Genomic DNA, 13,139 nt, shown 5'->3' on the forward strand with positions numbered 1-13,139 from the left:
AGCCTATTAAAAAGACCTTAGGAAATTTCCATTCACAATTTCATGTTTTATCTGGTAAAATAAAAAGATTAAATGAGTAACTATTTCAGTAATGCAATTTTTAGGATTTTCCTTCAAGTATGTAAAGTGGGAATTGCTGCCACTGGCGAGATATTGCTATTTTTATTATTTTGTTTTATTTTTTTCCCCAAGGAGTTTTGAAACAGTCTAAGTATGCCATATAAAATTTTCCATAAGCAGAATCTATGAAAAAAATGTTTTTTCATTTAAAATTGATTTTGATTCATAAATTTTAGATGTACTTATTTACTTTAATAGTTCAAACTCAGAAAATAATTTCTGAGCTGGTCTGTTAAAAGTCAGGTCATTGGGTCATGAGAATTTTTGACATTTTGACTGTTTATGTGAAAAATGTTTGATAACTCTCATACAGTGAGTTCTTGTTTCAACCCTAATTGTAGCAAAATCGTATCCCTTTTGTAACAATTTTGCTTTTCCTTCCACAAAATAAATTGTATGCAGGAAGGGAAACACTAACTCTTCTTCCAGCTAGTAGTTACCGGATTTTAGTACCAAAACAAAATGGAAAATTTGCTGAAATCTTTCACCTCCTTCTTTAGCTGAATAATACCAGACCTAAAAGTTGTAGGTTCCAACCTTCGTGTTACCTCTTTGAGTCCTCTGAAAGGTTATGGATTGCCTTTCCTAGATTTGACTATTAAATATGATTTTCTCTTTTGTGCAATTGTACTCAAAGTCCCTTGAAGTTTACTAGAAAGCTTTCCTTATATGCATATCCATAGAGTCTGGATGAAAGACTCCTAATGTGAGTACTGAAGTTCCTTTCAAGCATTTGCATGAGCTGATGGCACATAAAACTTCTGCCAAGTTCTTTCTTTACATTTGTGATAATTTGAGTTCTGTTTTGCTGCAAAGACTTACTCTTGGTATAAAAACCAAGACAAAAATAGTGTTTGAAAAAAGAATTTTCAAGGTTTTCTATGGGAATAAAACAACTTGTGCCTTGTCCCCAAACCTGTTTTTTATTACTGCACTTTCAAAATGACCATTTTGGTATCTGGCACTCAGAGTAAATCTGTGTCAGTTCTAACTGTTTGACCTTCTGTCCTCACAGATCCAGCTGCCCACAGTGACTCTCCTGTAAACCAGCATAAATTTGCAGACTAAGATTTCTTTAGATATAGAATATAAAGTGTGAGTATAATATTGCCAGGAAATCTGTAATGCAGACCTGAACCAAAGGACAGACTTCAAATATAGAAGATAAATTCAGCAGATTGGTGAATTAAATTTCTGATTTAATTAGTGGAATTCTGTGAAATAGGAATCATTTGGTCCTGTGATACATCCTTATCATTACAGGCTTACCAGAATTGTTCATCCTGATTTAAAAATCAAATGGTTTTTGAAAACTATTAAATCCATTCTGCAGCATAGCCTTGATTCAAGAAGAATTTTGAAATACATGTGTTTTAAATATTATTTGTCCGTGATTTTTTCATAAATATATCTTTTAAAAAAAGTGTTTTAAACTCATGCCATTCTTAAAAGGGCTCTTATGGTTGCCAGGCAGCTCAAAGATAGTTCCGTGCTCTCAGGGAGGTCAGAGTTGCTCTTTTTATTGGTGAAGAGTGGAAGTCAGAGGTGTCAGCCTGCTTGGAAGTGTAAATGCAAACCCAAGCAAAACCTTCTGGCTGTGCTCCAGCAGTGGTGCCAAGCTCCTTGTTCTCTGAATGCATTAAGGCATTTTATTTTATGATTAGCAGTAGCAGCCCAGCTCTGAACACAGGAGTGCACAGAGAAGTCAGAGCAGACTTTGCTCCATGAGTGAGCGTCGCGTTGAGAGGCTCAAATCCTCCCCAGCTGCTGATTGCCATCTTGCTTATAGTGTGCTTCAGAAAACAAGCAGCACAAGGAAGGTATTTTCTTTTTGCCAATCCTTTCAAAGTGGAACAGATCTCCAAAACAGAGCCCAGATGGCAGCAGAATAGTGGCTTAGATGCAAACCATCCATTGAGGCAAGTGGTACTTTTCCATCTCTGACTAGTAGCTTTGAATCTCCTGGATTTTTATATAGTTTGTTTTGGAGACACACTTCAAATGTACAAAAATATCAGAAAGTGAAAATCACAGTGGAGAGAATTAAAATTATAAAAAGTAGAGTGAAATTAATAAAAACAAATTGCTTATCTGTACACACATATATTTAAACATCTGCAATAATTTCTCATCAACAGTTTCTTAGTTCAGATTTTTCTATTTAATCAGCAGCAAGTTAGTAGCTTTGGAGAAAGTGCCAAAAGAAACTAGGTACAACTCTCTAAAGTAGCTAAATAATCATGTAGCCTTAAATTCATTCTGGCAATATTCAGACATTGAAAAAAAGATTGGTCTAGATACATGATAGATTACACATTGAAACTACAAATACTACTGGATTGCAATTTGCTGGCAATATTTGGTATCATATTGAAAAAATTAATTCATAAACATTTTGGCATTTTATTCTGTTGATTTTAAAAGAGGTCTCTTATCTCACAGATGTTGTGACCAGTATTTTTTAAGGTTGTATGAGTTGGGTGTAACGTGTTTTCCAATGTGCCATCATTATGAAGGTGCAGAGTTCCTAATGTAAGCAATTCTGAATCTTTTGGAAACTATAATTCAGGGTTAAAATTGTCATTTTAAACATAAGGCTTCTCCTTACATCAAAGTCAGAAGCCAGAATTGTGTTCTCTGCAGTTTTGGCCTTGTTGTTTAGCTCATTTTTCCTAATTCACTTTTTTTGCTAGTTGCATTTGAAGTTAGAAGAACAGAAAGCATGAAGCAGAGTGAACCCTGCAGGCTGTCAAGTAGCAGCTGATTGCTTCCTTATCTATTTCTCAGCAGATCAAAGTGAGAGTGAACAGTAAAAATACAAACCAGCTCTAATACCTATTCACAACTGGAGTCTCAGTTGGGTGTTTGGAACTGCTGCACGGAGCAATCTCCTGCCTTTCTGTTGATATGGAAAGAGCCCATGGTAATGTTTCACTGGTGTAGCCCTTCATTTAGGTACCTGAAGATTGTACAAACACCTCCTGCAGCATCAAGACCCCCTCCTACCACAGATGGGGAGAAAGAGGCTAGTCACATTCACATCCTTTTAGAAGTATTGCTCTGGTAAGCAAAGGTGCCTTGAGACTTCCTACAGGATAGGTGAGTCCATGTGCTCTGGGGGAGTCCCACCTTCGTTTCTGGTCTCTTTGCTTCAGTTTGGTAACAGTCTATGCTCTGCTTAGTGGATTGGCCTTTCATTCCTGAAAAACTGTGGCACAGCCTAATCTGCAGAGTCATGGCACAGTCTGCCACTGAATTGTAGGGTTAGGAGGGCATTGCTATTTCCCATATGAAGGGTCATTCTAGGACACTGCTGTTGCTGCAAGGGGAGATGCTTGCTTTGGGGCCTGTCAGCTCTAGTGGTGTTTCATTAGGGACACATATGGGTATCTCAGTTCAGGAGATACCTCGGGCCTCAGTACACTGTCAGTGCAGTTTTCTCCTGGTCTGGAGAGCACAACAGCTCTTGGTGACAGGAGATGCCAGAATATGGTGTTTGCTTCCTCCAGTTCTGCTTGAAGATGTGATTTGCAATGCTGCAGAGAGGATTCTGCCCTGCAAGAAGCCCCTGGGAAAGCAGACTTTGCTGCTTTTCCTGTGAGGAGCCTTTTATTCAGAAACATGGCTTTTCAGGCCTGGCTGCTCTTGACCTGGGAAAGGGGAGTTGGGGGAGAAAAGAAATCATGCAGAACACATGTTCTGCAGCATCAGCAACAGATGAGGGAGGATTTGATTTTGGCTGCAGAGAAGCAGAGTCACAACTAAGCTGTCAGTATGTTGCACACATGAAAAGTGTTGGATTGGGGCATGTATCCAGAGCCAAGTTCTGTTGCGATATGATGGTTATTACAGATACTAAATATCATTTTTTGATGGCAGATTACTAACGCTATGTATTGGAACTGATGCTGTACGTGTTTCATACACTGCTGCTAAGGCCAGACCCAAAGCTGCTTAAATCAGCTGAAGAGTTCTCATGGATTCCAGACAGTTTTGGATGTCAGAATCTATGCTTCATTAATGCATTCTGATGTTGGGAATTTTCCAAAAGGTTTCAAGTGTTTTATTTTATTTGTAGTTTATTTTAGTCTTTTCCACATTTTAAATCTACATAACTGACATTATGCAATCAGAATAAAATCTTCTGGAGGTAAGGTTACACAGAGCATTGTAACATATGGCAGTGCCTGTTTTTCCATGGTAATAATAATAATACTACAGAGAAGGGAATGCTTCTGTTCAAATTCCTCCCACCTTAGATTTTGTAACAGTTCTCTGTCCTTTTAGTACTGCGCTCTGAATATCTTCCTTATGCTTTGGACTTGAATTCAGAAGAAATAACAACATTCAGTTGTTTTACCATCCAATCCTTTAGTAAATATATGACATCTGGGCCTCTTCCTCTTGTTGGTTTCTTTCTTCAGGTTATTAAAAGATGATGTGTCAAAATTATCTGGTACTTCTTCAGCAGTTAGAGCTGAAACAGCACCAGCATTGGTGCTGTCCTAACTTTGAGAAAAAATAGTTATTGAGATGCCTCTCTAAAGGAAGAGAGTGAAAGCAGATCAGTTGAAAGTGAGGTAATAACACTTGTACCTTGTCTTCTTAGTGCAACATCTAACAGCCCTCATTCCCTTTGTGCTGCTTTAGAACAATCTGTTATTTAGTGAAACAGCTTTTTATCCTTCAGTGACCAGGGTCAGCTGCTGTGCACTGAACATGTCCAAGGGGGATGGACCATGACATAGGGCTATTGTTTGCCACTATGTGGGAGACTGATACAGCATCCAGCTCTGAAACAGTGTTGGGTAGCTCTGATTAAAATAGTGTCAGTCTGTCTGGGTGGGAGAAATGGACCTATCTGGCTTAGCCCCGACTGTGCTGTTCAGTGAGTTTCCAGGGGTCCTTGCCATGGCTGTGTCACTCCACCCCTGGGAGGAGTCTGCAGGACTGGAGACTGCTAGGGAGCACTTTTACCCGCTCAGTCTAATGCTCCTCTCTTTTCCCCATAAAAAAGTTCAACTAAAATGTTTTTCATCTCTTCTACATAGATCTGTGCCAAAATCCTTTGAGTCCATTTAGGGGAACCTTGAGCAATTTGTGCTCTCTGAGAGATCTGGAGTGGGAACACCTCAGCCTGCCTGCTGACTCCTGGGCCATGCACTTGTCCTCAGGGCCTGTGACATTACCTTCTCTGCCTCTGTCTCTGGGTGAATTGAAGTCAAACCATTGCAGTCTTCTTTTTTGAAGTAAGAAAGAAAAAAGAAGAGCAAGAGCACGTTTCCCTCCTGAAGAAGGGTCTGGAGGAGGAACTCATGAACTAGTTGGAAAAAGCTGCTTTTCTGCTGAGATGCAGTGGCATTTCAAAATCCCCACTGAGGAGAGTCCACAGGAGAACAAGCGTACCTACGGTGCTCATCTGTATGATCAGGAATGTCGTACGCAATGGCTGTTCATCACAAACAGATTAGCTTTAATTTTCTAGTCAGGATGACAGCACAGGCTATTCAACATCATTTTTGGGTTGCTAAACCTCAAGGAATCTGTTTCTTTCTTTTTTGATGTTATTACCATGGAAACTGGCTAAATTGCAGGTCCAGATTACATCTTTACTGTTCACTCACTTTCATTTTGATCTGATGACATTCTTCAGGTGCCAGGAAGAGACAAAGAACAAATCAATAGTGTTCCTTGAAACAGAGTCACTCCCTGTGCTCTGCAGCCTTCACTACCTGAGTGTAGCCACTTGTGTTCTGTCTCCCAGGGCGAGAGACTTGAAACCTGAAGATTTGTTACCTTCAGCCTCATTTTGTGTGATAGCATTGCTCAGCCAAGCTGGAGAGGACAACTCAGCAAATTGCTTCATCTCTTTCTCACACCTGTGCAAGTGGTAGCACAGTGACGTGGAGCACAAATCTGGGAAATACTTTGCAGATGCACTAAAATTGTTGAAAACAGATATAATTAAGAGTCAAGGAGAATTACTATTAAAAGTAGGTGTCAGTGTCCAGAGTGGTGAAGGCTGTGTGTGAGAATCCAGATAATAAATACTTAAAGGAGGAATGTCTCTATACATGCCAGCCTGTGATGGCCAGAACCATAAGTGTTGCTCCCATAGTTTTGGGATTTGACTGTTGTCTTGAGTGTGGGAAATCTCTAATTTTTTTTTGGCAGTTTTATCAATGTACCAGGTAAAGATGCCCTCTCTTGTGACCTGACCTGGATTCTTGGAGGTTGAACATAGGGACTGTACTTCTAGAGACCTGCTGCAAGCTCTTGCTTTAATCAAATGATAATGGTGTTCTTTCTGATGAAATAGCCTTTATCCCCCTACAAATCCTGTAGGTTTGAAAGTGACTGTTGGGGGGCAGAAACTGAAATGAGTTATGGGTATTTTCTTTTAAGAGTTTGGAAAACTTGGACATGAATGTATGAGTAGCCCCTAGGCAGCAGTAAAACTAGAAACTGGCACTTATATAACTTATATAACAAGTCCTAATATATGCAACTGACCTTGGTGACATTACAAGAGCAATCTTCACACAGATAGAATTTTTAATGGAGTATCTATAATGCATTAGTCATTGATGCCTTTGCCTTGCATCAGGCATTCAGATCTTATGACCATTTTCCACTGTACTTACACTGCAGTCAAGTTACAAGGGAAAAATCTGTTATTTCTTGCTGTATTATTTTATCTCTGACCTTTTGTAATACAGTTTAGCTTTGGAGAAGCCTTTCTTTATCAGTATAAAGTCTTTTATCCTGATAAATATTACTATGGATCATAAGTTGAGGGAAATGAGTGCATTACAGTTTTTGAATTACAGTTTTTAATTCTTTTTGTATGCACAGGGTGTTGAGATTGATTCTTTTACATTCTGAAACTACAAGAGTGCAGCATATGCCCTTGTCTGTCTGTCCAGAGAGTGAGTTAATATTGGTGAAAGAATGGGTGAGTTTACTGAGGAAAGGATGTAGAATAATTATTTGGCTTTAATAGATCTATTTCTGAACTAATTCAGTAACTTGTTGGTTTATATGAGTGATTCATTGGCCGAGGTTGCTATTGTTGCAGAAGGACTTGTGTGTATTGACCACAGCTGATTATATGGCTAGTTTTGGCTGAACTTGGTAATATTATCATCTCTATATCCTCAAAATTTGTATTCAGAAGAAATTTGGGGGGGTTTAATTTTGACAACTATCATTTTCCAGCATGTCTTCATGAAGACATGCTTGCTTAGGGAAGGAGCACTTTTCTTTGCTCTAGCCTCTGCTAGTGAGAGCAGTGCATAATCTAGTATTCATACTATGGGAAAAGGTGCTGAGGAGCCACTTGTGTGTTCCTGATTCTGTCACGGATTCTGGCAGTTTTCTTGCATGTAAGATGTGGCTTTCTGAGTGTGGAAAAATAAAGTAAAATTAAGAGACAGGGAAGGAGCAAGCATTTTTTGAAAATGTTTGCCTTGATATGCCAGTTTCTGCATTTCTAAACGGAAGGATTCTGAATATTTCACAAGACTCTGTAAAGGCTCTGTGAGTGTTTTCAAGGTGTTTTAGAGCTGGTTGCTTGGGAAACTGCGCTGCTGTGTGAGGAGCAACATTTTCACTTCAGACCACACCTCTGGAACATTTGTACATTAGGTGATAGCCTCATCTGAGAGATTGTCATAGATCTGATTTTCTCAGATGTATTATTAGCCTCTTCCTCAGGAATTTTATTGGGAGGAAGAGAAAAAGGATTTGTTTGTTTATCCCAGATGCCCTCAGAGTGTCAGAGCTGGTGTCAGTGTGCCATTTGCTGTCATATGCACGCTGTGATGCTCCTGCCCAGAGCAGAGTTGTACAGGATGGATTACTGTCTGCCTCAGGAGTGTGTGAAGGGACAAACTCTTCCGTGGGGTTCATGGCAAGTGCTCAATCTACCTTATCATAAAGACATAAATAAACAGTTCCTGCAGATTTTACAAATTATTGTGAATCCATCAGCCTAAGTTAAAGAGTTAGAATTTTTCAGGAAAAGGAAAAAAACCCAACCCCATGTTTAGTTAATCAATATGTGACAGAAAATCCAGCTTTTTTCCTCTGGTTATCAGTAATATGTGGATTTATTAAATTGCCTGCCCTGTCTCAGTTTGACGTACAAACCTTGTTTGACATATGATGGCTGTTGCTTGCACCTGGAGGTTGAATGTACTATGTAGAGCATGTAACTAAGGAGATGGGGTTTTGTTCATCCTTTCAGTTAATTCTGTGTGTTCTTTTCTTCCCTCCCCTTCGTGCTGCACGGCTGATTACCACCCTAGGACCTTGCAATGGGACACAGACCCCTCAGTGCTGCAACTCCAGTCTGACTCTGAACTTGGGTATATGTCAGCTCTTTTTGTTATCCTTTCTTTGCAAGAATTATGTTGAAAATGCTTCCTAGTTGAGCTGGTTGTATGTGATTTTCATTTGCTTTTTTGACTCAAAAAGACCATAATTTAAGTTTCCTTTTTTAGTTTCATAAATAAGAAGCTTCAGCAAAGTCATATTTGTGGGAAAAAAACCCAGCTGTTTAAACAAGCTTATGAAAAGATAAATTGCTATTTCTGTTGCCTGAAACACAATACAAATAACTATTTCATTTCAGATGAAATGTTATTATTGTGGCATATATGTGCATGTATAGTTACAATGATCTTGTTTGTACCTGTTGATTCAGACTGTTCTCTGAATCATTTGCAAGACACTTTTCCCCCTCCTCTTTGCTGACTCTAGTTATGCTGTTTCCACGTGCAGTAACAATGTCCCCTTTTCCCTTAGGAGCTGTGTATGTGTTTAAAATTGTACCCTTAGGTATGATCATAGTCCAAGAGTAAGGGCCATCTTGGTTGAGCTCAGGCCTATGAAGCTTTTAACAATTTTTAGTAGAGCTAAAATTAATATTTTATAGTTTGGGATGGAACTTCTTTATCCCAACAAGTGAAAAAAAATTAGTTAATTTAAACTATGTAGAAATGCTTGCCTGCAGAGGTATTTAGGATAACCTGTTCCTCTGAAGGGGTGGGTAGCAGTACCTCAAGCTCTTCAGAGCATGAGTCATAGGTAAAACCAAATCACTATTCTGTAAAATTTGTTCTATCCGTGCTGTTCTACAGGGCTGTCTGTTTTGAGTCTCCAGGCAACTCTCTCGTGCTTTTGCTTGTTCATGTGCCACTTCATTCACCATTCTGTCAGAAAAACAACAGCTTCCCTTTGGCTGCTGATTGACAGTGCTCCCTGCTGCAGTTAGGTGTGTTACGTCTATTCACCAGGAAAGATCCAGAAGGAAAGTATCCAGAGAGTTTTCTAAACAGAAGTGTTTCTCCATATCTAGAACTCCTAGCAATGTTGGTAGTTTTCACGAGTGTGCCTTCAAATAGGTCACATATCTACAACTTTACCTGGGCTGTATCAAAAAGGTAGAGTTTTTTGAGTTATTTTAACCTACAGAAACTTTATAGAAATCCCAGCTGTTTTTTTTACAGAAGTTTAAATTAAAAGATGAGGACTCCTAGGAACAAGGTTTCTCAAACAGCTGTGCAAAGCAAGTTCCTTTATCTGACTCATGAAAAGGTAACTCTGTATGTAGAGACTTCAGTCAATTACTAGCAGCCAGTGCAGAGACAGAAAAGAAGCATGCCAAAGAGCAAATCCACAGGCATACATTTTAATGGAAGTCCTGTCCCTTTTGAAAGAAAACTGTCTTCAAACCCAAGGCAGAATTAAACTTTCCTCTAGTGTTCTAAGACGAGAGCAAAAAAAAACCCCAACAAAACCAATGCAAAAGAAATCCTGCAGTCAGCAATTAAATGATGTGTGTCTCAAAACACTTCTAGCAGATACATCTTTCTTATGATACCAATGGACAGAAGGATCAGTTTTAATGCATGGGTTTTAGTCACTATCCTACTGACATCCCATCAGCAGTTTGGAAAGGAATCCTTCAAAGCTTGTGTGCTCTCTAAGATGAATATTCATTGAATTTATGAGAATTATGAGAACCTCAGATGAAAAATGAGGATGGGAAAACAATAGACCATTTAGTGTTGCCCTAAGTAGAACTAAAGACTAGGACATTACTGCACATATTTGGTAAAGTCCAGATATTAAAAGGAAGCTTCAGTTGTCCTTGAGTGCTTGGGACCAAAGGCTAGGCCAACTTTTAGTAACTTAAGAACAATTAGAGGTGGTTTGACACAGGCAATCAGCAATCAATAGATCACATTCCTTCAGATGAGGAAGGACTTCCCAGTCTTCACCAGTAATTACAGGATATGGGTGGCACAAGGCATTTGTAGAGGCACCAGCAGTTACTGAATTGGAAGTGTTTCAGATGAAGAATTCCACGCATTGTCTCAGCACAGTGCCATGGGACACAATGGGCAGAGGTTCAATTCGCCCAACCAGCAGTTAAATCCAGCTCTCCTTTAGGGTCATGTTCTCCATCCTCAGGCAGTCCAGGAGATACAAAGTGACCTCATGTGAAACTGTTTTAGAATTAGGTGAGGGTCTAATTAGGTCCAGATTAGACACATAATTAATTAGGGGTTATACTTAATCAAGACCACTGTCAAGAGACTCTTTCAATGCGAAGAACCTCAGTAAATGGAAAGAGTAGCCTGGGGCAGCAGGGGACTGGTTGCACAGGGAAATCAAACTGACCAAGAAGGCAGCAGAGATTGCACACCTGGTGCTGAGGGAGGGAAAAGCACATGAGAGTTTGCTGGGGTGAGATATTTATTAAAGATTGAATTCACACAGACTGTAGGTTAAAGCAGCTACAAAATATAAAACTACTAAAATTTTTGCCAGCTGGAGAAACTTTTCTGCCCCCAGTAATGAGGTAGAAGTTTTTCTCTAGAGTTTTTAGACAGCTGTAGGTTTTGTGCATATTGGCTAAGTCGGAGATGGTTGTAAGGAGGGACACTTGTTAATTTTTCTTCTTTGAAAAGAGGAAAGATTCAGAGCTACAACAATTGTTTCTGCTCTAGTGGTTTGTTACACAATACAGATGATTTGTACCTATTACCTGCTGAATCTAATTGCAGGCAGCTTAATAACAACCCAGGCAAAAAAATAGACTAGAAAAAAAATATGGCTGATGATAAGACCTACTGAAAATTCAGTAGGTGTTATCCAGTGATGACAGTTTCCTTTTTAGACTCCCATTTCCTTTCAGACATGAATCTTAATTGAATATCTAAACTACTGTAAATTAATTAGGTCAAAACCCCTATGATTTCTGTTCTTATAACCTGGAAAATGAAGAGGATATAGATAATGTCTAAGAATTTTCTGTTTTTCCAAATTGTTCTCTTTAATAATGTGGCAAGTTGAGAAACATTGTGTCCAGGAATTTATTTCCCCATAAATGCACAAGTGTGCTCACACTTGTTGGTTCAGGTAACTGGCCTTACTTAGGTCATTTGTTTATTGTGTTTGCATTATTTCTCTGCTGAACGTTGGCATTTTTTCTGGTAAAACACGTCCAAGTGACCATTTTATATTCTTCACTTCCTGCAAACAGTCAACTAATATTCAGGAAATAAAGTGATTTTTTTCCCCCACTGCTGAGTGAACTGCACACAACTAAAAGTGTTCATCACCATGCTCAGCTGCTTCCCTTCTTTTTCCCTTACCCACTTACAGGTAGTTTGCTTCACTGATTTATTTCATATGGTTTATTTAAAGCAAGGGAAGTAGATAAAATAGAAGGCTATAGTTGCCTGGCTCCAGTTGTGTTTTAGCTCTCCTCCAGCCATTGCATTAGGACTCCACTTATAATTATAAACCTACTTCAAGGCCACTATTAATGACTCCTGTGGAAGGCAGAATCTTCTTCTTTATGGAAATTACACACCTTGCCAGTTAAAGACTCAGTTATTGCTCCCAGCTGAACATTTGGCAGTCTAATTCATCCTGGTTTAAACCCTCTTTACCCTTTCCACAGTTGTGTGTCCCAGGCTGAGGATGAGCTCCTTTGAGCAGACAGAAGATCATAGTAATGATGGTATGAAAGAGAATTTTGTTGTGTGTTAAGAGGGACACAAGCAGGCCATTTCTCTCTCCCATTTGCAGTCCCTCTCAGCAGCATGATCTAGAGGTTCAGCAACTGGACTTTATTACAGCAAATGGTTCCCAGTTTAATTTTCTTCATTGCAATGAGGTACTTCTCATGCATACTGTGTTGTGCTTCACCTTTACAAGCACTGAAGTATTTTTATCCTGTCCATAACAGCAAACATTTGTTCTTGGTGCTGATTTACATTTACCATGACTGACCTTTTGATGTTGTGTATTTCCCCTTAGACGCAGACTGCACAAACTAGGGGTGTCAAAGATTACCCAGGTCGATTTCTTACCTCGGGAGGTGGTATCATACTCCAAGGAGACACAGACACCTCTGGCCACACATCAATCTGAAGGTAAGATTTATGGTTTTTTAAAAAACCATTTTAATAGAAAATTTGCATCCAAGTTAAAGAATGTAATAAGAATAATAGTACGTCATAACATAGCTGTTTATCATGTGTTTTCTGAAAGCCAGCTATTGTTTATGTGATTAATGGCTGTTCTGATGAGAATAATTTTAAAAATCACTTCAAATGCAGGTGGAATCAAACTACTTCTGACTTACAATGGGTTGTGCTTAGATAGCAGTTTAATGGGAACAATTTTTAAAATAAATCATTATGAATATAATTAAAATTGTTCTTTATTCATTTTTTTATGCTTTCTCAAGGAAGTTATAAATTCTGTGCTTTGTAAAGAGGCGGTGTTGGAATGTTGCCCTCAGTTGTTTGGTCAGGGTAATTGTGTCCCCCTGCTGTAGGTGAAGCTTAGGGAGAATTTGCAGTTTACCTCCATATACTGGAAAGGAGGTTTGCATACTTTGATGTGGACAGTCTTTCTTTCTTTCTTTCTCTCTGCTGACATCATGCTGGCGTCTGTACTCATGGAGCTGTTTGTTGGCTCTTTAGCTCTCTTGTTGA

At 39.0% G+C, this 13,139-nt stretch overlaps 1 protein-coding gene across 5 annotated transcripts in view; it reads left to right on the forward strand.

The window, feature by feature from the left end:
* The window catches only part of DYNC1I1 (dynein cytoplasmic 1 intermediate chain 1), a 185,959-nt gene that overhangs the window by 31,008 nt on the left and 141,812 nt on the right, over window positions 1–13,139 (forward strand). For all 5 annotated transcript variants that reach the window (XM_030943965.1, XM_030943966.1, XM_030943963.1 and 2 more), the window contains 2 exons: window positions 8,430–8,489; window positions 12,457–12,572. In XM_030943965.1, the coding sequence (XP_030799825.1) occupies window positions 8,430–8,489; window positions 12,457–12,572 (176 nt within the window). The remainder of the gene's footprint in view (window positions 1–8,429; window positions 8,490–12,456; window positions 12,573–13,139) is intronic.

Source organism: Camarhynchus parvulus, chromosome 2, assembly GCF_901933205.1.
Source record: "Camarhynchus parvulus chromosome 2, STF_HiC, whole genome shotgun sequence".
NCBI classification, from domain to species: Eukaryota; Metazoa; Chordata; class Aves; order Passeriformes; family Thraupidae; genus Camarhynchus; species Camarhynchus parvulus.